Here is a 24802-nt window from a genome sequence, read left to right as displayed (position 1 = left end):
AGCTCTCCCCTGATGTGTTGGCCATGCAGATTTTTGCCTTCCTTGAGGCAGGCTATTTGATCATCAGCTGATATCTCTTGGACACCCTAGCAATCAGAGAGCTGTGCCAGGTGCCGTGCGAGGGCAGAGGGAGCAGGCATGAGCTGACTGGTGCTCTGTCTCATGCCAGAGCACAGCACAGGGCAAGAAGGCAGATGCAGTCTTCATCTGAAATTTTCTTTGCTGTCTCCAACCCCACACACTATGGCAGGAGTGCCCTGTAATGCCATGCCTTCTTCCCCAGAGGAATATAGGAATGTATCACAGTGGATTCACCTGACTGAAGGATCCCCCTCTGCTGACACACCCCTGAGCTCCTCACTGTCTGTCCAACAGCCACAAATGGCTCTTGGCTGTTTCAGTGAAGTGGCATTTTCTTGTTCATCTTTCAGTGTGGTGCAGGAGTGTTGTGCAGGGCTCAGAGGGTGAGAGAAGAGTGGAGAACCAGACCATGGCCCTGTGATAATTATACATGTAAATGAGCTCCAGGACACTTCCTGGACAGGATGTGTCAGTGCTGTCTGAAGTCCTGAAAGCCTTGTCTCACAGCACATCAGCAGAATGAAGGTCACAGCATGGCTGAGGTTGGCAGGGACCCCTGGACATCATCTAGTCCAACTGCCCTGCCCAAAGCAGAGTCAGTCACAGCAGGTTGCTCAAGCCTGTGTCCAGAAAGCTTTTGAATATCTCCAAGGATGGAGACCCCACACCTCCTCTGGGCATCCTGCCTCAGTTAAGTCTGTCTTGCAGCAACAAAGACTTAACTTTATGCTTAAGAGGAATTTCCTGGTGCTTCAGTTCACATCCAGCTGGTCACTCATCTGGTCACGGGGAAACACTGAGAAGGATCTGGCACTGTCTTCTTCACACCCTCCCTTCAGGTGTACATTGATAAGACACCCCCCTCCCCAAGTCTTCTCTCCTCCAGGCTGAGCAGTCCCAGCTCTCCCAGCCTTTCCTCAGGGGAGATGCCCCAGTCCCTCCATCACCTCTGCAGTCCTTCAGTGGACTCTCTCATACTGGGGAGCCCAGACCTTGACACAGCATGCCAGCTGTGGCCTCACCAGCACTGAGTGAAGAGGGGGAGTCACCTCTCTCAACCTGCTGGCACAAACACAGCAGGGTTTCTGGGCCCTGGTTCTGGTCCCACCCAGGATGTCCCAGGAGTTCTGTGGTCCCAGGGGTGATGTACTGAATGCAGGCACTAAGAAAAGGCTGCACTGTTTTTTGGGTTTGATGTTGACTTTTTTCTGAACCATGTAAAGTAGTCAAACGTATTTCCTCTTCACCCAGCACAGCCTGACCCTGACCATGGCCTGGACAAAACCAGGCCAGAGATGTCTGCAGTGTCCCCCCATGCTCAGAACACTCACTGCCCTGTGACACCAGAGCTGTTGCCTCTGGAGTGAGGGCAGAGATGTGCACAGGCTTGAAGTAAATTTTTTTCTCTATGTGTAGTTTCTGCTCCTGTTGTAAAGGTGTGCTAAGGCATGAGAAGCTCACGTGAAACATCAGGTTGTCCCCTCTGTTTCTAAACATGACAGTGAAATGGGTTCTCTGTGGGCAGCAGAACTGTCTGTTGTCCCCAGCAGAATTCAGCACATCACTGCCACACAGAACTGACATCCTCTGGCCAGCACCACTGCCCTGGGCTCTGAGGAGATGTTTTCCACAGGAAACTGTGCCCTCTCTTGGCAGTGTAGCTCTGCATGTGCAGACACAGCCCACCTCCTCCAGCTCCTCCAGCTCCTGCCTCCAGAGGCAGCTGCACAGCACTGGGCTCTGCACTGCACCAACACTGCCCAGGGACAGGCACCACTCCCCTGGGGCTCTGCAGGGCTGCCCCAGCACCATGGCACAGGTAGGCACAGAGTGTATCTGCCTGCCCAGTGCACAGACTTGATTCCTGACCCATAAATTCCTGAGCAAAGTCTCCCTTTCACCTCTGCTGGCAGCCTGGCACTTGCAGGGCTCAAGGAGAAGCTTGCTTGTGAGCTCCCATGGACACAAATCACCTCATTACAGACAGTGCAAAACCTTTCACCACATGAAAAAAAATTAGAAATACTTACAGCCTGCCTCTTGAGCTGCTGTTTGAATAACTGAGTGCAGGAACATTTCAGCGATGGCAGCTTTATAAAATCAGACTTGGCTGGGTTTTTTTCTGTAGCTCAACCTGCACAAAAAACAAAGTAAGAAGAAATTGAAGACTTTCACAGCAGCTTTCCTAGAATCTGAGTTAAATGCAAAATTTCCTCAGCAAACAGCTTAAAATTTGCCCCAACAATTTCAGTTTTTTGTTGTTCTGATGTAGCAATATTCAAGATGTGCATATGGGTTTCTGAGAACTGAAAAATCTCCACAGTCTTGAGCATTTGATGTTGCAACATGAAAGCTGTATAATTCCCACAATTATGGGAATTCATGCAATTCATGCCTGGACACTTTATCACAAGACAAAGTCTGAGATTACTTTCACCCTAAATTCCAAACACAGCACTGTTCCAACTACTAGGAAATAAATTAACTCTGTCCCAGCTGCCACTCATCCTCTCAGGGGTGGAGCATGCTCTATATTTTCTATCCCCTAATTTGTCCCACAGTAATTCCTAGTACTGTTTTTCTGTCAGCCTGTGCTTTTCTGTGATCTTTCCAGTATCTTTTTGAGTCACTGGAGTGTACAATTAAGAGTTTTTCTTTCTATGTTTACTGCTTTTCCCTTATTGACAGAGCAGATCATCCTTCCACTCAGTTGTGAGCAGATGAACAGCTCAGCCCTCTGCACAGTTTCTTTTTGGACCTCACAACTGAAATCTCTGTTGGTGGACTGTCACCACAACCAGTGCTGACAAAAGGATCTCCTCTTTCATCCCATGGTATATACACTCCTTTAAAAACCTTTCATACATGATCCTTGATAAAAGATTTTTAAAAACTCTGGCTGATCTGACACTGAGGTTATATCTTTAGTGATGTGGGTTTTTCTTCAATTAGATGCATTTGAAGATTGCCTTTTACTTCTCCTTTTCTCCCTAGTTCTCCATTTTAATAAGCTGGCCTTTTCTCCAGGAGAGGGGCACGGACAGAGATGTGTGTTTTTCCAGAGTCTGTAGTCAAAGCACACATACAAGATACAGTTTCAAGATGTTTCTCTGCTGCGTGGAATATTTTACTCTCAGATTCTAAGCGTGGAACTTTGTGGGGCCAAAATGATGCAATGTGTGAGAAGCAGATGCAAACCTGCCCTGATGCTCCTGCACTCAGCCCTCCAGCCCTGGGATTGTGCCATGCCCAGCTCCCATCTCCCCTCAACCAGGATTTTAATACCTTCTGTCTTTAAAATGTGCTCATGGAAAGGTGCTGCACACTGGATGGTGTCAGCTTTTCTGATGTTGGCTGCTTTAGCAGGGACAAGGCATAAAGAGGACAGGTGTTCTTCAATGTCCAGGACAAACTGGAACAGATACATCTCAGAGATTCAGAGATTTCCTGCTTTCTAGCTCTTTATAGGTCCTTATGCTCTATTGCCCTCCTCCCCCCATATTGGAAAACTCCCTGGTTTAGATGGGAAGATAACCACAGAAAAATCTGCAAAAAGCAGGACAAAATGTAGTGCCAGTACTCTTCCTTCCTCATTTTTCACTTTCACTGTCTTCTGACTGATGCCCCTAAAATAGCCAAAATTCCACTGTTTATGTGAAACCTCACTGCCAGGAACTAGGCATTAGTTTTGCAACACTGAAGTTTCTTGCAAAATACCCTATGCCCCCTCGTTGAACCTCCAAAAATGCTCTCAAATATCTCAGTGTTCCTGGCTGAGTGGAGCCTGGAGGAGCAGCCATGGATAGAACAACCTGCACCAAGAGGGCAAAGCCACCTTCTTCCTCACAAGAAGAAAAATCCAAGCCATTGACAAGAGTACTCTGATGACTGACTGCAACAGCCTGAGAACTTCCAGCTGATGCAATAGATAAACAAATCCAGAGATGCAGAGGGAAAGTGCTGTGGAGGGGGCCTCTCTATTGCAAAATATGCAGATAGAGAAAGGGAGCGAGTTAGCAAGAGGGTGGGGACATCACAGGAGTAAGATCTGCCAGGGAGTTCCCTCTGTGCAGTGAGTTTTGCTCTGAGAAGGCTGCTGAGCACATGGTGGAACAGGGAATCTAATTATTAATCCAGCATTTCCCCATATCAATACAGAAATTTCATTTTGTTCCCACAAAAGTACATTTTCCAGTGCATGTGGATGGGGAGATATCTGGAGAAAAGAGCAGGTGAGTCCCTTTATATCTGTAGGTTCTACCCCCACCTTCCCTGTACAGGAGTTTGTGCTGTTGCTGTGGTATGGTCCAGCTCCGAGAAAGGCAAGGATTGGAGGAGAGGGAGCCCATTTTTCCATACTCCTGGATCCACATGGGTCTCCTCAGGTCGTCACAGCAAGTGGGAGCTCTGTTTTGTGTGTAGCAAGTCTGCGGTGGGTGATTTCAGAGCCATCAATGTGACTTTTCACTTCACTAAAGAATTTGGAGCTTTGCACATTGAAGCAAGGCAGCACTGCACCTTACCAAGGTGTGTTGGGTTGTTTGATGAAGAGTGAGTGGTTTGGGAGTAAGAAAAAGAGTGTCTGAGGTTTAAAACTTTCTTTGGTGGTTCTGCTCTTGGGTGGTAATCTGTTCTGCTGCAGGAAGCTGCACTGCATCTCTGCTGACTGGAGGCAAGCCAATGCTGTTCCAATCCACAAGAAAGGTGTGAGGGGAGACAGAAGGGACTAACTCCAGCCCTGTGAATCTAACCTCAGCTTCTAGAAAAATTATGGAGAAGGTCATACTGAGAACTACTGAAAAGCATTTAAAGAATAATGCAATCATTAACCAGTCAACATGTGTTCAGAGAGGAAAAGTCCTCTTTAACCAGTTTGATCTCCTTCTAGGATGAGGTCACACACCCAGTTGATAAAGCGATGGTGGTGCAAGTCTAGATTGGGAGAGGAGTGGCTGGAGAGCAGCCCTGCAGAAAGGGACCTGGGGGTGCTGATCAGCAGCAGGCTTAAGAGGAGTGAGCAGGGTGCCCAGGCAGCTGAGAGGGCAAATCTCACGCTGGGGGCATCAAAGCACGACCAGCCAGTCCAGGGAGGGGATTATCCTGCACTGGTCAGCATTGGTGTGGCCTCACCTGCACCACTGTGTGCAGGGCTGAGCCCCAACACTGAAGAAGGATGTGAAGGTCCTCAAATGTGTCCAGAGGAGGGGAATGGAGGGTGAACCTCCTGGTGAAGGGCTGGAAGACACATCCTGTGAGGATCCTGAGAGGTCTGGGCTTGTCTCCTTCAGAGAAAAGGAGGCTGAGGGGTGAAGTCTGCAGCTTCCTGAGGAGGGCATGTGGAGAGGGAGGTGCTGGGCTCTTCTTCCTGGGATTCAGGGACAGCACAACTGGGAATGGTTCAAAGCTGTGTCAGGGGAGGGTCAGACAGGACATTAGGAAGCATTTGAATGCCCAAGCAACAGGACAAAAGGTAACAGCCAGAAACTAAACCACAAGAAGTTCCACCTCAATGTGAGGGTGAAGAACTTCTTTACATTGAGGGTGCCAGAGCACTGGAACAGGCTGCCCAGGGAGGTCATGGGGTCTCCCTCTCTGGAGATATTCCAAACCCACCTGGGCACATTATTGCGTCACCTGCTCTGGGTGACCCTGCCTTGGAGGAGTTGGACTGGATGATCTCCAGAGGTCACTTCCAATCCCAACTACTCTGTGATTCTGTAGTTTCTTTATGGACAGGGTGGTCAAACCCTAGAAAAGGCTTCCTTAAGAGGCAGTCGATGGCCCAGGCCTGTCAGTGTTTAAGAGGTATTTGGACAGTGGCCTTTGCAACAACTTTTGGTCAGCCCTGAGAGGGTCAGGAAGTTGGATGAGGTGATCCTTGTAGGTCCCTCCCAACTGGAATGTTCTATAATTTTGTATCCCTCCAGCTGCTGACTGTGCAGACAATTACTTATTTCATTATAAGGGCAGTAAGCTCTGGGACAGACTTCTAGAGAAAAGTAGATAAGGTTGATGACAAAAGGGATTATCTGAATGAAAAGAGTGAGATCTGAGAGGTGTCCTCTTCCTTGTAGGGTTGGTGATGTCAGTAACTGGCAAGACAAGAGGATACAAGATGTGTGAAAGTCCTGGGTCTTTGGAACCTGACAGCCAATAATGTTTTTTGTCCAACTCTGTATTTGGGTGGCTACTGAATAAATAATACAAGTCCATTCTGGGACACAGGGGATTGAATCTGTTGTTCCTTAAGCTACTGTTGAGTTCAGGAGGCATGAACTCAATTAATGGAAAGAATATGTACTTTGCAGTTCATTTTTTTTATGGGTAGCTGTGAAAAACAGGACTGGCAGTGAAAAGAAGGAACACAGGCAAAGTTTTCATGCAGTCTGGTGTGTATTGTCTCCATCAACAGATAGAAGGGGGGTGGTGTAGTAAGGAAGGGAGTGTGTGATCAAGCTGGAATGAGTGGATCAAAATCTACAGAATGCTGTTTGTTGATCCAAAAGGTGGGATGACCACAGAAGCACTGAAAGGTTCCCATAGCAAATGCCCAGAATCTTTGCCAGTGGCAAAGCTCAGCCTTGGGAGGGCTTAGAGTGACTTGGCTGGGCCACTGCTGCTCTGAACCTCACGGAGGCATCAGCATCTGTGCAAACAAACCTTCTCTCAGAATGGAGGTTTTCCTCCACCTTCTGTGGAAATGACTTTGCAATCTGTACTATGAAGCAGCTCCTCTTTAAGGCAGTGTCTTCAGGTCATGATGGGCATTTATCTGGGTCCGGATGGAAGACACTATATGTGTATTTTATAGAGAATATAGTCTCAGTTGTGAGGGTTTCTTTGATTTAAATTTAGGATTACAAATGGAGTAGCTCTTATTTGATTTAGAACACCAAAGACAGGCCTTCCAGCACTTGCTGATGTGCTAAGGTGACTTTGTTCTCCTTTGGTTTCATGTAGGCCTGTATTATCTTTGCAAACTTCTGGGAAGAAGAATCATTTTGAGACCTTGCGTCTGTCAAGGCCCAGTGACAGAAGGAAAATGGAACCTGCACAGTCAGTCAATAGTCTCCCTTATGATAAGAACTGTTGGGTTGGTGCCTTCTAGCACTCCAGAGGAGACTGGTTTGCCTCTGTAGCCCCCTTGTTCTTTTGTTCTGAAGAATATAGGAATAATAGTAAAAAATGAATGGATAAAGTACAGTAGATTGCTCCAGGCCTTGCAGCCAGTTGGTAATGGAGCAGAATTGGTTCTTCATTTACCCCTTTGGAGTAGGTTTGATTTCAATCTTAGTATTTGTGAGGACAAGACAAGAGTTAACCCCCTCAGTGGAGTTTGACAAGAGACACTACTTGAAAGTCTTGTTATGTTTATAAGGAAAATCAGTAAATAAAGTCTTATCCTCAGGCTCCACAGAAGGCAAAGGGATTCTGTTCCTTTCTACAGAAACAGCCAGTGCCACTCACTGCCATGGGAAAAGCTGTTCTGGTAGGGGCCTGTCCACCTAGGAGGTATGTCAGAAATGTTTGCTGCTTGGTTTTGTTTGGAAGAGTTTGTGTACAGGAAAGGGGTTTATTGCCAGGTGATAAAAATACATTCCTGTCCAAACTGATGAAAAGCCTGGGTGGCTGTGGAGCCCTTTCTGGCTGCCCAGCCCACCACAAGCCACTTCTCAGCGCAGGCTGGGGGCTACAGTAGCCAGAGCTTTTCTAGAGGCACCAGAGCAGTAGTGACAAGACCCTGGCAGCCCTTTAGATGCTTTCCATGAGGTCTGCTCCTTGCAGATGGGCAGAGGAGAGCGCATTTATCATCATCATCATGGCCAGGCTTTGCAAACAAAGATTTGGGAAGGGCTCTCCCCACGTTTGTTACAAACACGCTGGTGGCTAAAAAGGCCAATACGAGACAGGCACGTCCGGCTGCAAAAGGCACAGCAGAAAGACTCCTTAGGTGGAATATTCTGCAAGACACGATTCTTTCTGCGCTGTCTTTTCTCCTCAAGAGTGACCCTGCGTGCTTTCTCAAAGGAAACGGCAGTGTTATAGATGGTGTGTCTCCAGACCTCCCGGTTGGAGGCCACAGTAGACCAGTTATGTTGATCAATATGGCCAAGGCTGAGAATCAGCTCTAAATAAATGTGCTCAGGGCCAAGGGAAATGACCTAAAGATGAAGGGAAGGTGTGCAGTGACTTATGCTTTCCTGCCTGTCCTTCTCGCTGCCCGGCAGAGCTGTACCTGGGGGACTGAGCAGCCGTGCTGGCCATGAGCGAGCAGAGCCACGTCAACAGCCTGTTCCTCAACGAGGATGCAGCCAAGCGGCTCCACGCCGAGAGCCGGGTGCGGCGGCTCCGCCAGGCCGTGCAGAAGCGAGCGGCGCGGGCCAAGAAGCGCATGCACAGCATCACTGCCCAGAGCGCCAAGAGCTTCTTCAGGAGAAACGCCTTCGTCCTCTTCACCATCGCCGCCGTCCTGCTGGGTACGGAGCTGCCGGCAGCACCAGGCGCTGTTTGTGAACGTGGGGGAATGTCTGTTTATTCTACAAAGGTTTTGTTTTGTTGTAGCGATTTGGGTGGGGAGGGGAAGTTGTGAGCTGGCAGCTCAAAGTGCTGTCCACATCAGCACAAAGCGAGTGCCTCTGTGTGCAAGAAAAACAGACCCCGCAGAGGGTGTGTGTGCAGGAGGGAGTCCTTGTTTATCCTTTCTGGCTGCAGTGTAGGAACAGTCAACAACAGAAAGGGTTTGATGATCCAGCTCAACCAATCCTTATAAAAATCATCCAGGTTTCTTCAGAGGCATCTTGTGAGTGCAGCTGCAGGCACAAGGGGTCTTCAGAGTCATCCCTTTAGCCTGACAGGACCAGAACTGACGTGAGGGGCCGTGACACAATGCACAGCAAATCTGCTCAGCAGATAGCAGGTTGTCCCTAGCTTTTCATCCAGCTATATATCTCTAACTCACTGGCTGAACTCAGCTTTAAGAGGTGAATGGACAAAGACTCTGAACTGTGTAGTCACAGTTTAGCATTTTGTGTTCATGAGTTTCCCAGGAACAGACCCCAGAAGAGGAACAGAGAAGGAATAAGGAGACCTGTGGTTTAGCACAAGGCTGCTGTGCACATAAATATGTCAGAGGGAGAGAGAGCATACAGTAAAAACTGGATCATAGCCTTTTAGAAAATGAGCATTTGTTCCTTTGGGGAGAGGGGGAGCTGAAAGGAGATGAGAAAGAGAAAAGCCACGCTGTAGGACTGAGGGACAGACCACTGGATCACATTGTCCCATTTCCATTCTCATCCCTTGCTGATCCACAGGGATTATCCTGGCGTTCTCCCTCCGGCCCTACCAGCTGACCTATCGCCAGATCAAGTATTTCTCCTTCCCTGGTGAGCTGTTGATGCGTATGCTCCAGATGTTGGTTCTTCCTCTTATTGTCTCCAGCTTGATTACAGGTGAGAAGTGCTTTCTGCTCCTTTCAGCCCAGGCAATGGTCAGCAAAGACAGATGGCAGCTGTTGTTGGAGTGCCCCTTTGTGCCCCAGCTGGAGGTGCTTGGATTAGCTTGGCTAACCACAGTGAACATGACCCACATTCATCCCCCTGCTGGCTCAGGAGTAGGGCAGAGGAGCAGAAGGCCTTGTGCTTTCTCAGAAGAGTGGGGAGAACACAACACAGTGGTTCCAATGCCCAGTGCTTGAGCAGTAACAAGGATTTCATCCCATGTAACTTCAAATGTCAAGTTTGTTGCCCCAGTCAGCTTCAGGTTTCCTCCAGCCTAGAGAAGGTTAGTTTGTGTCAGTCCAAAAGGACTGAGGTTGATCACCAGCTGGAGGGCTTGTTTCACCCAGATCCTCACTGAAGACATGCCAGCCAGCCAAGCTTTCAGACAGCAGGAGGGACTGAAAGGCATTCCACCTCCTGAAACATCCCACCCTTAGGGACTGAAAGGCCCAATGTATCAGGAGGGGATTATTTTCCTCCTGAGAGCTTTTGAAGAAAATTGCTACACTCCCAAATGCAGCCTAAGACCCACCACTGTTATGCTCCTTCATGACCACAAGCCACATCCTCCCGTATCCACATCACCCTGGAACTCCAAAGTCTGCCCCCTGTATGCTGTGCTTCCTAGAGACCCTAGCTCCCTGCCCAACTCATGCATGTGCCTTGCACCCTTTGAATCTTCCTCAGGCTTCCCCCTTCTCTCTAAGACAACAGACTTGCTCACCTTGTCTCTCTCTGTGTGACACCGCAGGAATGGCCTCCCTGGATAGCAGAGTCTCAGGGAAGATGGGGATGCGTGCCATTGTCTACTACATGGTGACCACAGTCATAGCAGTCTTCATTGGCATCCTCATGGTGATCATCATCCACCCAGGAAAAGGATCCAAGGACAAGCTCCACCGAGAAGGCAGAATTGAGCAGGTGCAGACCACGGATGCCTTCATGGACTTGGTGAGGTAGGTGAACAGGATGGTCTCGTGTTGAGACTGTATCAGTGAGATTACATTCCTCCACGCAATGTCCTTTTGAAGTGTCACAGCTTTAGGCATACAGTCTTAGGGAAAGAGGTTAATGGTTGAGTCTTGGCCAGCCTACTACTCATAGCTTACTCTAGTTAACTGGCTTTACCACTCAGAGGTTGAGTGCTTGGCTTGGAGTCCAGCCCTTCTGCTAGAGTCTTAATGCAAGAGGCCAAGGTATGCTCAGCAAAACAAGCAATGAAAACCAGCAGTGGCTGCATGCCTGTCAGGAATTCACCCAGCAAAGGCTAGTCCAAATACCCATCTTCAGTGACCAAAGGAGATCAAGGAAATGGTTCCCAAGACATTGTCCCTCCCTCCCTTGCTGTGACCTTACACAGTGAATTGCAAAGTTGTACCATCTCAAGTGGTATGGAGCCATGTTTCTGAGGTACAAGATAACAGAGAGCTCAAATGACAGTTGTAGAGGTGAGGCTGAGAGCAAGGCAGTTTATGAAACACTGTAATATGGTATTGTTTCAAGCTTCAGTTGGGTTTGATGATGCTCTTACAATGTACCTACGTCCCAGTGTGTAGTCTCTTTCCACATATCTGAATAACCTTCTGGAGTCTGAAAAGATGCAGCAGGAGTCTGACATGATGCAAGAGGTGCTGCACTCAGATCAGCATATTCCTTTCTTCTGTCATTCAGACAGAAAGGGCTTGAGCAGACATTGTGACAGTTGTGACCTCAGACACTGCTCCAGGACAAACAAGTTGGCCAGGAAGCCCATGTTTTCTTCCCAGTTCAACAATAACTCTTTCCTTGTTTTATCTACTGCAGGAATATGTTCCCACCCAACCTGGTAGAAGCCTGCTTCAAACAGGTATGGAATCTCCCCTGGTCTATCTTTGCACCCTGTGCCCTAGCCATGGTCCTACCCTCTTCTCTGAGGGATGGAATAGCAATTGCTTCCCTGGGTCTGACTGCTGCAGTCATTAGTCTGCAAGATTTTCAAGCTGTATGTAGCTGGGGGCTTCAACTTGCATCCCATCCCACAGAGGCAGAAAGGGTTTGCATGATCTCTGGTAGCAGGCTTGGACTGGCAGTGAAATGGAGCAGATTCCCCTAAGGATTTGTCTCTTCTGTAATGCCAGCACCCTTGGAAGCAGCACAAAGGGTGATCAGAGAAGCCAAACATCTCAGTCCTAGCAACATGAGATGCTCTAGTGGTCTCTTTTGAACTTTGGCTCTATGAAATTTCTAAACCTTCTGGTGAAAGTACTACCCTGAGGAGCTTGGGAACAGGCGAGGCAAATTTCCCACACAGATCAAATTTCCCACACAGCAAGTTGCAGTACTCTCCTTACTTTAGGAAGGGATGCAAGAGCCTAGCATGTGTCCCGAGCTTCTGAACTAGGGCCTGTGAGTGCATCTGACAATCTGTGTCTTTTCAGTACAAGACGCAGTACAGCACCAGGGTCTTCACCAGGACCATCCTCCACAGCAGCAATGCCACAGCAGGTGTCACCACCACCCAGATCCCCGCGCCCGAGAACTTCACCAGCATCCTGGAGAACGTCACTCAAGCCCTGGGGACCATCTCCGAGGTGCTGACCTTTGAAGAAGTCATTCCCATCCCGGGCTCAGCCAATGGGGTGAACGCACTGGGGCTGGTAGTGTTCTCCATGTGCTTCGGTTTGATGATCGGCAGCATGAAGCAGAAGGGACGGGCCCTGCGGGAGTTCTTTAACTGCCTCAACGAAGCCATCATGAGGCTGGTGGCCATTATCATCTGGTGAGGAGCACGGCCGGTTGGAGCAGGAGGTCTGCAGGTGCAGTTTCCACTGACACGATGAGAAGTGGGGTAGCTTTAAGGATGCCATGCACAGGAAAAGCAGATGGGCACAGAATCTCCTTTGGCTCCATCAGGCTGGAGGGAAAAGTCTGGATGGGATATTTGTTCACATTTCATTTCCTGTTCTTTTTGTTTTTACCTTAGAAATATCAGATACAGCAGGACTTGCTTTTCTTGAGGCTGCTGGAAACATCCTTGGAAGACCAGAGAGCTGGAGTGGAAGATCTCTTAGCCTTACTAACAGGGGTAGGGTGTGAGGCTTTCCCACCAAAAGCTTCCCTTCCAGCTGTGTTCCAGGAGTCTGACTTAGCTATGAACCACAGAAACCTATTGCTACTTTCGTGCTTTTGGGGTGGCAGCTGTATGCAAAGCTCTGAGAGCTGAGCTGGGTTGAGAGGATCAGCTTAAAGTTACTGCCTTTCTGTTTGAGGTCTCCCAGATCCCAATTCCTCTAGAACTCAGCTTGTTCCTTTCTGTGTAAGGCTCCCTGTGACACATGGTCCAGACAAGCAAGGCATTGCTGAGACAAGTCTTCTCTCGAAGGCAGCATTTTACCAAATCCTGTTATTTTGAGCTCTTTATCCCTCTAGGGCTCAAGGTTGTGTTAGGTACTGCAAAACAGGAGAGATGCAGGTCTGGCAGAATACCTGCACGTGTCTGACAGGGAAGGGAGCTGTCAGCCCCACACCCTCTCCCATTTTATATCACTTTAGATTCCTTGGTCTTACAGTCTTATATCTCAGAGCAAAACCCTGAGCACAGGGCGACAGGCCTTACACAAAAAGGTACAAAGGGGAAGAACATCCCTGAGCTCATAGCAGAGTGTTGGGAAGCCCCAACCCCCCTGGGATCTTTTACTCCATGTCTGAGCCAGAACTTGAGGCTTTTCCTTCCTAAGAAGAGATAAGAGTTGCCTAAGGGCATAGAAGGGAGAGCATGAGCAGAACAAGTAGACCTGCACACAACTCCAGAGACCTTCAACACTGCTCCTTCAAGCTCCCCTTAGATGAAGGAAGGCAAGGTGTTGATATATAGAACATTGCTTACACTTGGGACACTGCCTGTGCACATACAGCAGGGAGTGTCTGGAGAGACCTCCTGACTTATAAAATCCTGCTGGTATGGGAGGCAGGACTGTCAGCTACAGTCCAGCACTCCTTCCTGAAGCCACAGTCTGCAGATCATCTCCCAGGAGCCTGTTTTTCCTGGGAAGATCTGGTCACTGGCTGAAGCCAAGGATGGTGAGAGGAAATGAAATATTCATGAAATCCTTTCCTGAAACTTTTCCAAACCTCCCAGGCTAAGTTGGAGTTTGGCATGTGGACCTCTGAGCCTTGTGCATGAATTGCATGTGAGCTCTTGAGCTGCAGAGGCCCAGCCCTGAGAGGAGTGGCCATGGATCTGGGATTTTCTCTGGTCCAGTTGTTATATTAGTGCCCATGATTTTCTCCATGTCTGTCTTACGACTTCCTTTCTGTGGAGCCTCACTGCTGCTTGTGAGATGCACTGTTATGGAGGGGGAAAAAGCCCTGAAGAATGGAAAGGATAGCAGTGTACTTCAAAACGAGGTTTTTTTATGAGCCATGGTTGCTTTTACAGGTGTTGGCGTGCCAAGTGCTTCTTACACCAGATCTGGAATCCCTATGTGTTCCTATTCCCTAAGTGTGAACATCTGAAGACAGCAAGGCTGATAGCCCAGAGCCTACAGGACACTCCAGCTTTTACTCCCTGGTTCCCTGTTTCTCCTGTACTTTCCTGTGCTTCTCAGTAAAAAAAATACTCTCAGCCCAAGATCTGTTAGGAAGGAAAGGGACTCTGAAGGCTTCTCTACATAATCTCCCCTATCAATTCTGCAAGAAGTGTTGTAGAAACAAGTTAGGGAACCCAAAGGGAGGAGGAAAACTCCACCAGTGCCCAAGCTGTGCATGTGACAGAGTGCTGGAGTCCCCAGCTGTGCAACAAGAGCTGTTTTTGGACCATGTGGTGAACAAGTCCCAGCTCTCTCCAGGATTCTAGGGTATCATCAAGCAATTAGGCTCAGTGAGCAAATCTAGTGTGCTGGCTTACTGGGGATTTGTCCAGGCAGCATGTGTTGAAGCTGGTGTGAAAGTGTGGGAGCCGCTTCTAATCATGGGGCTTGTGTTTCTGCCACAGGTATGCTCCAGTTGGGATCATGTTTTTAATTGCTGGCAAAATCCTGGAGATGGATGACCTAGCAGTGATGGGAGGCCAGCTGGGGATGTACACGCTCACTGTCATCGTGGGACTCCTCATCCATGCCATCTGCATTCTGCCCCTGCTCTACTTCATCGTCACCCACCGAAACCCCTGGGTATTCATTGCAGGGCTCCTGCAGGCCCTCATCACAGCCCTGGGCACCTCCTCCAGGTATGACAGCTAGGTAGGAGTAGGGGTGGGGCTGGTGTGGATGCTATGAGTCAGCACTCCATTGCTCTCAGTGCAGCACTGTGGTCTCACAATTCCTAGCACTGGCACTGGAGCAGCCAAACTCATTTGGGAGTGGAAAGATTCCCACTCTCCTGCTCAGGAGCCCTAATGACACGGACAGCTCTGACCCCCAGTGAATGGCCCATATTCCTCCTTACCAAACATAGGGGTAAGGACTTTGCTTACAGCACTGAAATGCTCAGGACAGATATCAAATCCCACTGAATCACAGCATTGCACAGGCACACACCTCTCACACGCGTGTGCTCGTGCACAGTTCACAGCTCTCTCTCCCAGGCACACAGACTGTGTGCAGCTGGCATTAAACTGCACAGAGGCATCAACACCAGTCTGTTCAGTGACTCTCACTGCCATGTCACACAGCCAAAGCAAAGGGACTGTAGGTAGCTGTTGTTTCACTAAGTGCTGTGTTTCTTGTTGTATTAATTTCCTGGCAAGCACGGAGCAGTCTCTTCCACATACATTCTCACACCAAAACACACAGCACTTTTCCTGCTCATGTTCTCTTTCAGGAACAATTCTCTGCTTTCTCTGCAAGGTTTGTTCTCACACATGGGTCATTCTTGTCTTATAGATTGAGAGGGGTGAGAAAGGGCTCAAGTTTTTTTTTAATAGCTGGAAAAGGAGTTTTGGTCTTGCAGCTCTGTCCTATGTACTCTGAATGCCCCAGCATCACCTTCCTTTGGCATTATACCAGCATCATCAGCTCAGGGTTACACAGACTGTCCCACCCCCTGAGGAAAGCCATGTCTGAGTGTGCAACTGCAGTGTGCATCATATCTGAGGAAGCCTTGCTTAGACTGTTCTTTCTTCTAGCAGCTTCTGGCCTCTGGCTCACATGGCAGGGTGAAAAAGCAGGTGGGTAAGGTCATAAACCAGGCAGAGGCTTAGTCCTTCTTCCAAAGTCAGCATACACAATTCATGTTGTTTTGTAAATTCCTTTCAGCTCAGCTACTCTGCCCATCACCTTCAGGTGCCTGGAACAAAATAATGGTGTGGACAGGCGCATCACGAGGTTCGTGCTGCCTGTGGGAGCCACAATTAACATGGATGGCACTGCTCTGTACGAGGCCCTCGCAGCAATCTTCATTGCACAGGTCAACAACTACGAGCTTGACTTTGGGCAAATCATCACAATAAGGTGACTTTTTGGAACTACAGGAAGGGCTTCGGTTTTGTTGGCTTATCTCAAGTGTGATAAGGTTTCTCTTTTGCTATGCAATAAGGAAAAAAAAAGTATGGGAAAGAGGGGTTATACTACAGCTCCAAGTGTCAAAGTACATATGATTTGGGCACCACATCTTTGAGGCTCCACTTGAGCCCTTCTTGCATGCCCAGGTATTAGGAGAAGCTGTTGGGTGCAGTCTGTCATGAGAAGGTGCCTGGCAAGGGCAGTCTGACGTGGTGTTGATGTCCCCTGTGTCACCATCCTGCTCAGTGACCAGGGCAGAAGGACTGCCAAGGTGTTTTGTAGGTGATGAGTTTGAGCTACTTCCTGACATTTCTGCAAATGTGACCACCTCTTTTCTTCCCTTTGCTGATAGCTGTGCTTTCCTGTTCCCTCCAGCATCACTGCCACAGCAGCCAGCATCGGAGCTGCAGGGATTCCCCAGGCAGGACTGGTGACAATGGTTATAGTGCTGACATCAGTGGGGCTGCCTACTGAGGACATCACACTGATCATCGCTGTGGACTGGTTTCTGTAAGTTCTTTGCTCAGCAGCATGCCCTGCTGTGCACTCCTGCCAGTGCTTACAGAGCTCCTCTGTATTCCTACTGTCTCTGCTAAAAGCAGGCTCAGTAACTTGTACCATTAAGCTTAAAACACACCTAAATCCATGAGAGCTTTGCACAGTATCTCCCTCTGCCCGTGAGTTATGACCCACCCCAGAAGGCAAGGGTAACCCAGGTTCTTGTTACCAGATCCCTAGGGATGGCATTAGAGTGAAATGACACTGAATGATTGGTGTTTATAAATATATGTATGTAGGGTTAATTTTAGAACAATTTGGTTGCAATGGAAAGCAAGTATGTAGCTGTTTTGGTTATTATTACCTACTGTAATATAAAAGCATTTAAAAAACCACTTAGGGAAATGTATAAGGGAAAAGAAAGAAGGAGAAAGGAAGGATAAGAACAGAAAGGTATATAGTCACCACCTGTGGGTCCAGCAATGAGACTTGGGTTTTGCACTTTAGATGTCTGTTGGTCAAAGAGGTTGTCACAGTCTTGATCCACCAGGGGTGGGGGAAGCCCATGAAACACAAAGTTTAATATGCTCAGGTTCAGGTGGGAACGCCCAGGTACCTCCTCTGGAGTGGGGAGTTTTGCACTGTCTGATGTAACACTGTGGATCACAGAGCACTTCGAGGGGGTCTTTGATGGTTTATGACACTTTCTAAGACACTGCAGCTGCCTTTCACATCGGCGTAGTTGAGCCAATTCTGCCCCATCAGAAGGGATGAAAACCTTCAGGCTTACATGTGAATGTCCTGGTACTTCCCCGGAGGGTTTTCACACCTGAGCCATTATGTAAGGGAGGACATTGCCCCGACAAAAAGCACTATCCCACCTCTCAGGATCTGCTTCTTATTAGCCCAGCTTGTCCCCTCCGAGGGTGGGTGTTCACCCCCTCTGCCCCTAGGTGGTTCCATTGCACAACTTCAGCAAAGCACCCACTGCTTTTGAATTGTTTTCATCCCTTAGCTGTTACTATGAAACCGTATTTTGTTTTTCTCTCTGATTTTTCAGGGATCGCCTTAGAACAACCACCAATGTCCTGGGGGATTCTCTGGGGGCTGGAATTGTGGAGCATCTCTCCCGGCACGAGCTGGATGCACAGGACTGCGACCTTGGTAAATCTGGGATAGAGGAGAAAGAACAGCTCTCCCACCTGGTTTGCCCACAGAACGACACCCAGAGGCACCCCAGGAGTGAGACAGCACTGTGAAATCGGGCAGCAGTGCAGACTAATGCTGTAAAAAGGCAAAACTTGAAACAGAAGTCCATAGTGGAGGACAGAGAAAGACCCACTCTGCAAGGCACTCACTTTTCTCCCCCCTCTGCCACACGCAGTCTTCCCTGATCCTGTTTCTCCCCTCTTTCTCTCTGGCATTAAAGAGGAGAAAATTAAACTGCAAAGAAAGTTTTACTCCACAAAAGCCTGATTTAGTCATTCTTATGGGGTCCAAGAGTTAGACCTGAGTAAAGAAGACTCAGTGAAGGAGCTGGAGTAGGAGCTCCTCTATTTTTGAACTAAGTGGCCAGCTGGGTTGGGAACACCACCACCTGTGGACTGGCACCAAAATGCTGCCATGACTCTGCCCTGCAGGATACAGCTGCAAAGTCTCCACTTGCTTAGTGCCTTCACCCAGGCAATCTTTTAGCATTGAGCTCCTTGCTCACAGTCCTGGTATTTGCACAGATATGCAGATGATGCTTTTTGAGAGCTCCTCTGGCAACCCATCTGGCTGCAGATACTGGAGTCGCCCAGGCCCTAAAGAATGTGGGACCATACAGCAGGGACAGGGCTTACTGTGCTGGCTGGCAGCACCAGTAGGGATCAATAGGCTTCTCCTCAATGGCAGATGCTAAAGGATTGCAAAAGAAGCAAACAGTTAAAGAATTTATTATATCCATTATTCAGTCTCTGAAACAGCTCTCCCCTCTACCAAGCTCTGCCAAGACAGTTAACTTCATTTCTCTTTAGCAAACTCTTCTCCCCTTGTGAAACAAGAAGGGCAAATGCAAAGTTTATGAACAGTTTGCCCACCTGAGCAGCTGAGTGGACAGTCCATGCCAGGAATGACAGGTTTGCTCAGAAAAGAGTTTCACTCCTCATCACAAGATTCCTAAGGAAATGGTTCCTGTGCTCATCTTTGGCTATTTTCATAAGTGACTTCCCCTCAGACACATTGCTCCAGAATGTGTTTTCAAATATTTCTAGCTCAGTTGGTTTGAGCATGGTGCTAATAACACCAAGGTCTGTGAGCTCAGTTCCCATATGAGTCATTCACTTATGAGTTGGACTCTACAATCTTTGTGGGTCCCTTCCAACTCAGATTAGTCTGAAATCTCTGTCTTTCTGTAGCTCCTTGTCTTTTACAGGCAGAGCCAAATAATTTCTTAGCCTTTGCACAAGTGTGCCAGACCTCAAACTTATAAATTCAGGATATATCTTTCAGGTCCTACAAAATGGAGTTCAGCTTCTGTTTAACACACTTGAACATAAGCCCAAATGACATCCAAAACATCTCAGAAGCTAAAGCCAGAAGTAGGGACATGCTTCACCCATGCTCTCTCCCCCTTCCCTGGCATGGCCAGGAACACAGCTGGTATCTCCCACAACAGTGAACAGGACCACTGGGACTTGCTCCATAATATCCAGGTCCATGAACATCCAGAAGATGAATGTCTAGACACAACCAGGAATATGTTAAGGACCCACAGTGTGGGGGCTGCTGCAGTGTAGCTGTCCTGCTTTTGGCACAGCTCAGCTCAGGCACAGCAGTGAGCAGCCTCCTGGCCCACAGCCAAACTATCCAAACTGGGCAGCTTTCACTTGAGGCCTGCACATTATTCCCAACCCGCTGGGTCACTTCCCCTGCCTTTCCACACTGATGCTCTTCATCCCTAGCCATAGCCATACCCTCAGAGGTGCACCTCATGGAAGCAGGACCTCAGAGGCATCAGCTGGAGTCCACTTTGCCAACTACAGCCACACACCTGCCCTCCCCTGCTCCCACAGAGCTCCCTCAAACACACTGCTTGAGATGTTCAAAGCCAGATCCTGAGGCTCTTTTTCATTGTTCAGGCACAGCAGGGTTACATGGAGGTGCTGCCACATTCCACATCCTGTAGGCAGAGTATCCTATTTTTATGGGCTGGACGATTATTTCAAACCTGAAGGAAAGGCACAAATGCATCCCTTCCATGTGAGAGTGAGTGGTGGATTTTGGGGGGTCTCAAACCACCACAGAGTGGTAGCAGAGCAGGGTAACCAGAAGGGTGTGGCAGCTCCATTGAGCAGTGCTGGCTCCAGACCCTAAGGCAGCAGGTTGTTTCTGACTGTGGGAGGCAGGTTGCTTATTTTGACAAGAGATCTACTCTAGCAGGGGGCAAGTGAGCAGGATAACAAACCACTATCCTCCTCTTTGCAGCATTTTTTTTTTATCTTGTATGAATACTTTTATAATGTCTGCTTTTCTTCTTTCTAGACTAAACAGACCCCGTATACCCTTACAGGTAATAATCCTTCATGTTCTTCTTCTCTGCACTTTTTCCTCACTGTTCCACATCTTTCTTGAAGTGGAATGACTAAAATTTGACACAAAAATCTAACGAAAGATTTGTTAGTGCTGAGAACCGAGGAAAAAGTATTTCCTGTACATTAAGATTTCGATCTTGGACTCATGTTCCCATCCTTTAACAGCATGCTATGCATTGGCTGATCAGGAGAACTGTCCCTGATGCATACATACAGCAAACTCAACTCTGTTCATCTTATCTTAACTCTTAGTGAGGTTACACTCTTATTTTGATGAGATGGCTGTATCTAAAAACTGGATCTTAATCAAAGAGTTTTAAGATACACTGCATTAAGATACACTCTTAATCAGAGTTTTAAGATATACTTACATAGTGGGCTAAGACAGCACTAGCTTATCATTAACACTGCTCAGCTGACATGAGTCTAAACCTTCATAAAGAACAGACCTGCTTATAAAACCCAATAAAGGGCTTTATTTTTTAACAACAGCACGATAGCGTTGACTTTACTCCAGTGATAACACATGATAATTCCTACATCATTTTAAGCAGAACTGCTGCCTATCTAGCAATTTCCCAGCCCATGTTTGTGCAGTTGGTTATTATTACCTTAGTAATTTCAATTTGTCCACAATTAACTGCATCTTTGTTTTCCTTCTTGGTCTTTTTCAGACTATTTGTCCAACTTTTCAAGAAAACGATGAATTCTAATCCTGAAGAGACTTCCTGTATATAAAGGGCAAACTGAAGGATGAATCAGAAGAAAAGCTTGTTGGATTGAACTGTAGCTCAAATGGGAATTAATTTTTGGAAGTCCTATGGCTTGGGTTATACAGACAGTCACACTAGATGATCATAAGTGTCCCTTCTGGCTTTACAATATATGCACGTGCTTTCTGGTTTAGAGATACTGCAAAGGGTCCCTCCAGCCTGAGCATTTCTAAAAGCTATCTGGAAGGATCCTAATGATACTTTAATAAAACTCAGCAGGAGTCTAACCTGTTTTCAGTTGCTGTTAGCAGACATGCACACATGTCAGACAAGGGGCTCTCCACACCACGTTGCACCCCCACGTTTGCTGATGTTCCCACAAAGCTGTTACACATCGAGCCTTGCTGTTTGTGATTTCTGCTTTCAACTCAAGATTAACGGAGCACAAACAGGTAGAAGCCTCATTTTCAAACACTGCAAACCAGTCTTCCATGGGGAATTTCAGAATCCAGTTGATAATTTTTTAGCTCTGGTGTTTGCTCATGTTGTTAACCAGTTTATGATTGGGACTGTTTACAGTACCTGAATAGCAAAGTACTGTCAGGAATTTGTGTATATGTAGATTTTATATATATATGAGATATATATGAAAGGAGTGCATGTGTTCAAGCACACATATGCACAGAGTCAATTTTTTTGTTGCTAATCCAAGCAGGAAAGCCAATACTAAACTCTCACTCTGTGTAAAGCTGCATACTTCACCCACCTTGATTTACCCAACTAATCTCATCCTTAAAACAAAAAACAGAGGCTGCTCTACTTCATTCCACAAATGAGTCATCCAAAGCCAGGTTTGCCAGGAAGGAGCTCACTGTGTGCTGATTTTGACTTGTACCTGCTGGTGACGTAACAAGAACTTCTTAATGTATAGAGAAAATTCTCCACTTTGGCTTTGGCTTCCCTGTACACATCCCAAAGACCCCCATCCCCACTGCATCTGTCTTGGCAAGGGGCAGGCTTTCAGACCTCAGTGAAGAATACAAAAGTGTTTGTACTCATTCCAAATCCAGTGTTGACCTTGTATGAACTCAGCCTTCAAAACTGGATAATCGAAAGTATTAAATCATTTTATCCACTGTCTTTTTAAATTACCAGATATTTGAGAGCTTATGCAGTCTTTTCTTTACTGCAGTCCTGCTGCTTCTACCTGGAGAAATTTTCCAAGTTTCTCCTGTTTGCAAACAGATCTCTTCCTAATGATTAGAGACAGGCAAAATTTGGGATGAAACAGAGAGCTATCTCAGTGCATGTGTATAAGAGGAGCTCTTGGACTAGGACACATCTCCTCAAAATTAATTTGAAGAGAGAAAATCCAGGAAGAATAGAGATTTTCAGTTAGGCCATGTGTCACATTACATCTGCATGTGATACATGCACATTATTCCAGGGGTCAGATCTGTCCATGACATTGTGTGTCCTTCTGCTGTGCCCAAGGAAGAACTGGAAATCGGTCCTGTACAGTGTGTTCATGGCATTCAGGCAGTTTGACTCTGTTAATTCCTGAGGGCTTTTTCTTCATGCTGTGAGTTTCAGTGATAATACAGATAGTTTGCATACTTGAAAAATAAAGGGAATTTTTTTCCACAGTGCTTTTCCATGATGGTTTTTTTCTATTATTTTTCCTCCTGACCGTGACCTTACAAAGTCAGGAGTGTTACTTTTAGCATCATCTCCACGTGCTTATGTCGTGGGTCAAATACTACTCTCAGATTTTTACAAGGCCTTTCCCTAAAGCTTTTCCTTTGATGCCATCTTTGGCATATATCCATAAACTGGCAAGGCTGCACGAGGCTTGCTTCATGTGCAGCACACAGCACATACTTCCATCTGGAAAATCTACGCCAACAAAAAGGTTATGTGGAAAAGGTCTCTGAGGCATAAACAATAATGGGTTTACATTACTCACTAAAATGTTGCATTAATGGCATAGTATATACACAAAGTGAAAGCTGCTAGGAAAGGCTGCTCAGGACTTTGGTTGGATTTTGAACATCTCTGAGGATGTAGGTTCCACGCCCTCTCTGGGCAACCTGTTCCAGCATTCAATCAACCCCACAGTAAAAAAAGCTCTTCTTTGTTAAAATAGAACTTATCTTTCGATTTGTGCCCATTGTCCTCTCACCAAATACCACCTTGAGACAAGTCTCAAGGGTCCTTTGAATCTTCAAATTTCGTTTAATCTTTCAACATGATGGAAAAACGGGCTACTGGGGCCCTCATGAAGCTTGGGAAAGAGAAATCCAAAGTCCTGCTCCATGGGGAGGAATAACCCCCCCGTGCACCAACACGTGCTGGGGCTGACCTGCTGGGGAGCAGCTCTGTGGGGAAGGACCTGAGGGTTCTGGCAGGTGCTGAGTTGAACCCGAGCCTTTGCTGTGCCCCTGCCCTTCCTGGCCTGTCAGGGCAGGGATGGGATCCCACCCTCAGCACTGGGGAGGCCACAGCCCGTGTGCTGTGTCCTGGTGTGGGCTCTCCACACTGGAGAGAGTCCAGGGAGGGACTGCAGAGATGATGGAGAGACTGGGGCATCTCCCCTGAGGAAAGGCTGGGAGACCTGGGACTGCTCAGCCTGCAGAAAGTGTAATACATTAGTAGTAGTAAAGTAATTTACTCGTCGAATTAGTAGTAGTAATAGTTGTAATAGTCGTAGTAATTTACTCTTTTAATAGTATTGCATGTTATATTTATATATATATATAATTGTAATCAAGGTTCTGTTAAGGCCGGTGGACTGTAAGTTGCAGAATGGGCAATTAATCTGTCAGTACTATAAGCTGATAGCCCTGCAGCTGCAGTTTCTAAGCTGACAAAACAAGTTGTTATGCCTTACTGAATAAGTCTTTTGTATATTGTCTAAAAGTGTACGCTTAAAGTAACGAAGGGAAGCAAGGATCAAAGGGTCAAGAATGAAGACGATAAAAAGTATCCAAGGTGGACATCTGGAAGAGACTCACACAGCAGGCCTCAAGGACGAAAAATTACCTAAAACTATGGAAAGGGAAGCACCTGGCAACTAAAAGCGAGCCTGCAAAAGAACCAACCAGAGCCAGACCTGTGAACTCGGATCCAATAGAGGGATAACAAGTGACTGTGGGAAGGGATTTGACAATGGTATAAAGAATACAGGTTTTGCCCACTGCTTTGCTGGCCGTGTGTGGAGCAGGGGTCTCCCCGGCAGCCCAGCGCGCTGTTTGGCTTATTTGCAATTTATATAAATCTTTAATAAATTTTGCTGCCGTATTTTAGCCTAAGTTTCATTTACTTATAACAAAAGGAAGGATTTTGTCAGTGTAGATCGGGAGGGGTGAAGATGGAGCCAGGCTCTTCTCAGTAGTGCCCTGAGACAGGACAAGAGGCAATGGGCACAAACTGAAACACGGGAGGCTCCCCCTGAACATCAGGAAACACTTTTTTACCGAGAGGGTGTTGGAGCACTGGCACGGGGCGACCAGAGAGGTTATGGAGTCTCCATCCTTGCAGGTATTCGGGAGCGGTCTGGACAGCCGGCTGCAGGGGACCGCGGAGGAGAAGGAAGGCTGGGGCAGCGGCCAAACCCCCCTCACGCCGCCCGCGCCCCGCTTCAGGCACCCACGCGGCCGGGGCCGGGGCCGGGGCTCGAACCCGCGGCCCCGGGGCGGGCTCGGACGTGCGCGCGGCCACGCGACCCCAGGCGGGCGGGGCCGGCGCTGCCGGGAGGGCGGAAGCGTCGGGGGCGCGCGGGCAGCATGGCGGCCGCGCGCTGGTGGCGGCTGTGCGGGCGCTGGCGGCCCGCGGTGCCCGGGCCCGCGCTGGGCCCCGCGCGGCGCCGCCTCTGGGCTCCCGCCGCCGCCGCCGCTCCCCCGGCCCCGCTGGGCTCCGCGCCGGCCGCCCGCGCCGCCTTCAGCGCCGGCCCGCGCTGG

The 24802-nt window shown here is 48.0% G+C and overlaps 1 protein-coding gene and 1 long non-coding RNA gene across 6 annotated transcripts in view; one reads left to right on the top strand and one right to left on the bottom strand.

Moving 5' to 3' along the window:
* Window positions 1-22489, top strand: part of LOC135403563 (excitatory amino acid transporter 4-like) — a 35599-nt gene extending 13110 nt beyond the window's left edge. For 4 of the 5 annotated variants that reach the window (XM_064637700.1, XM_064637699.1, XM_064637697.1 and 1 more), the window contains 9 exons: window positions 8310-8558; window positions 9393-9530; window positions 10330-10534; window positions 11382-11424; window positions 11996-12336; window positions 14551-14784; window positions 15812-16006; window positions 16433-16567; window positions 17616-17979. In XM_064637700.1, the coding sequence (XP_064493770.1) occupies window positions 8345-8558; window positions 9393-9530; window positions 10330-10534; window positions 11382-11424; window positions 11996-12336; window positions 14551-14784; window positions 15812-16006; window positions 16433-16567; window positions 17616-17814 (1704 nt within the window). In that variant the 5' untranslated portion in view covers window positions 8310-8344 and the 3' untranslated portion in view covers window positions 17815-17979. Of the gene's footprint in view, window positions 1-8309; window positions 8559-9392; window positions 9531-10329; window positions 10535-11381; window positions 11425-11995; window positions 12337-14550; window positions 14785-15811; window positions 16007-16432; window positions 16568-17615; window positions 17980-20080; window positions 20109-20804 lie in introns of those variants that run through there. The other variant, XM_064637702.1, reaches the window with a different exon arrangement.
* LOC135403571 (uncharacterized) overlaps window positions 1-24639 on the bottom strand; it is a 37735-nt gene extending 13096 nt beyond the window's left edge. Inside the window, exons 1-2 of the long non-coding RNA XR_010425430.1 lie at window positions 24320-24639; window positions 2112-2215 (exon numbers count right to left, since the gene is read on the bottom strand). This is a non-coding gene — a long non-coding RNA (uncharacterized LOC135403571). The remainder of the gene's footprint in view (window positions 1-2111; window positions 2216-24319) is intronic.
* Window positions 24640-24802: the final 163 nt, after the last annotated feature.

The sequence above is a fragment of the Pseudopipra pipra genome, chromosome 27 (assembly GCF_036250125.1).
Source record: "Pseudopipra pipra isolate bDixPip1 chromosome 27, bDixPip1.hap1, whole genome shotgun sequence".
In the NCBI taxonomy this organism is placed as follows: domain Eukaryota; kingdom Metazoa; phylum Chordata; class Aves; order Passeriformes; family Pipridae; genus Pseudopipra; species Pseudopipra pipra.
Note: the sequence above shows the minus strand (reverse complement) of the source record. Positions and strands in the feature narration are given on the sequence as shown.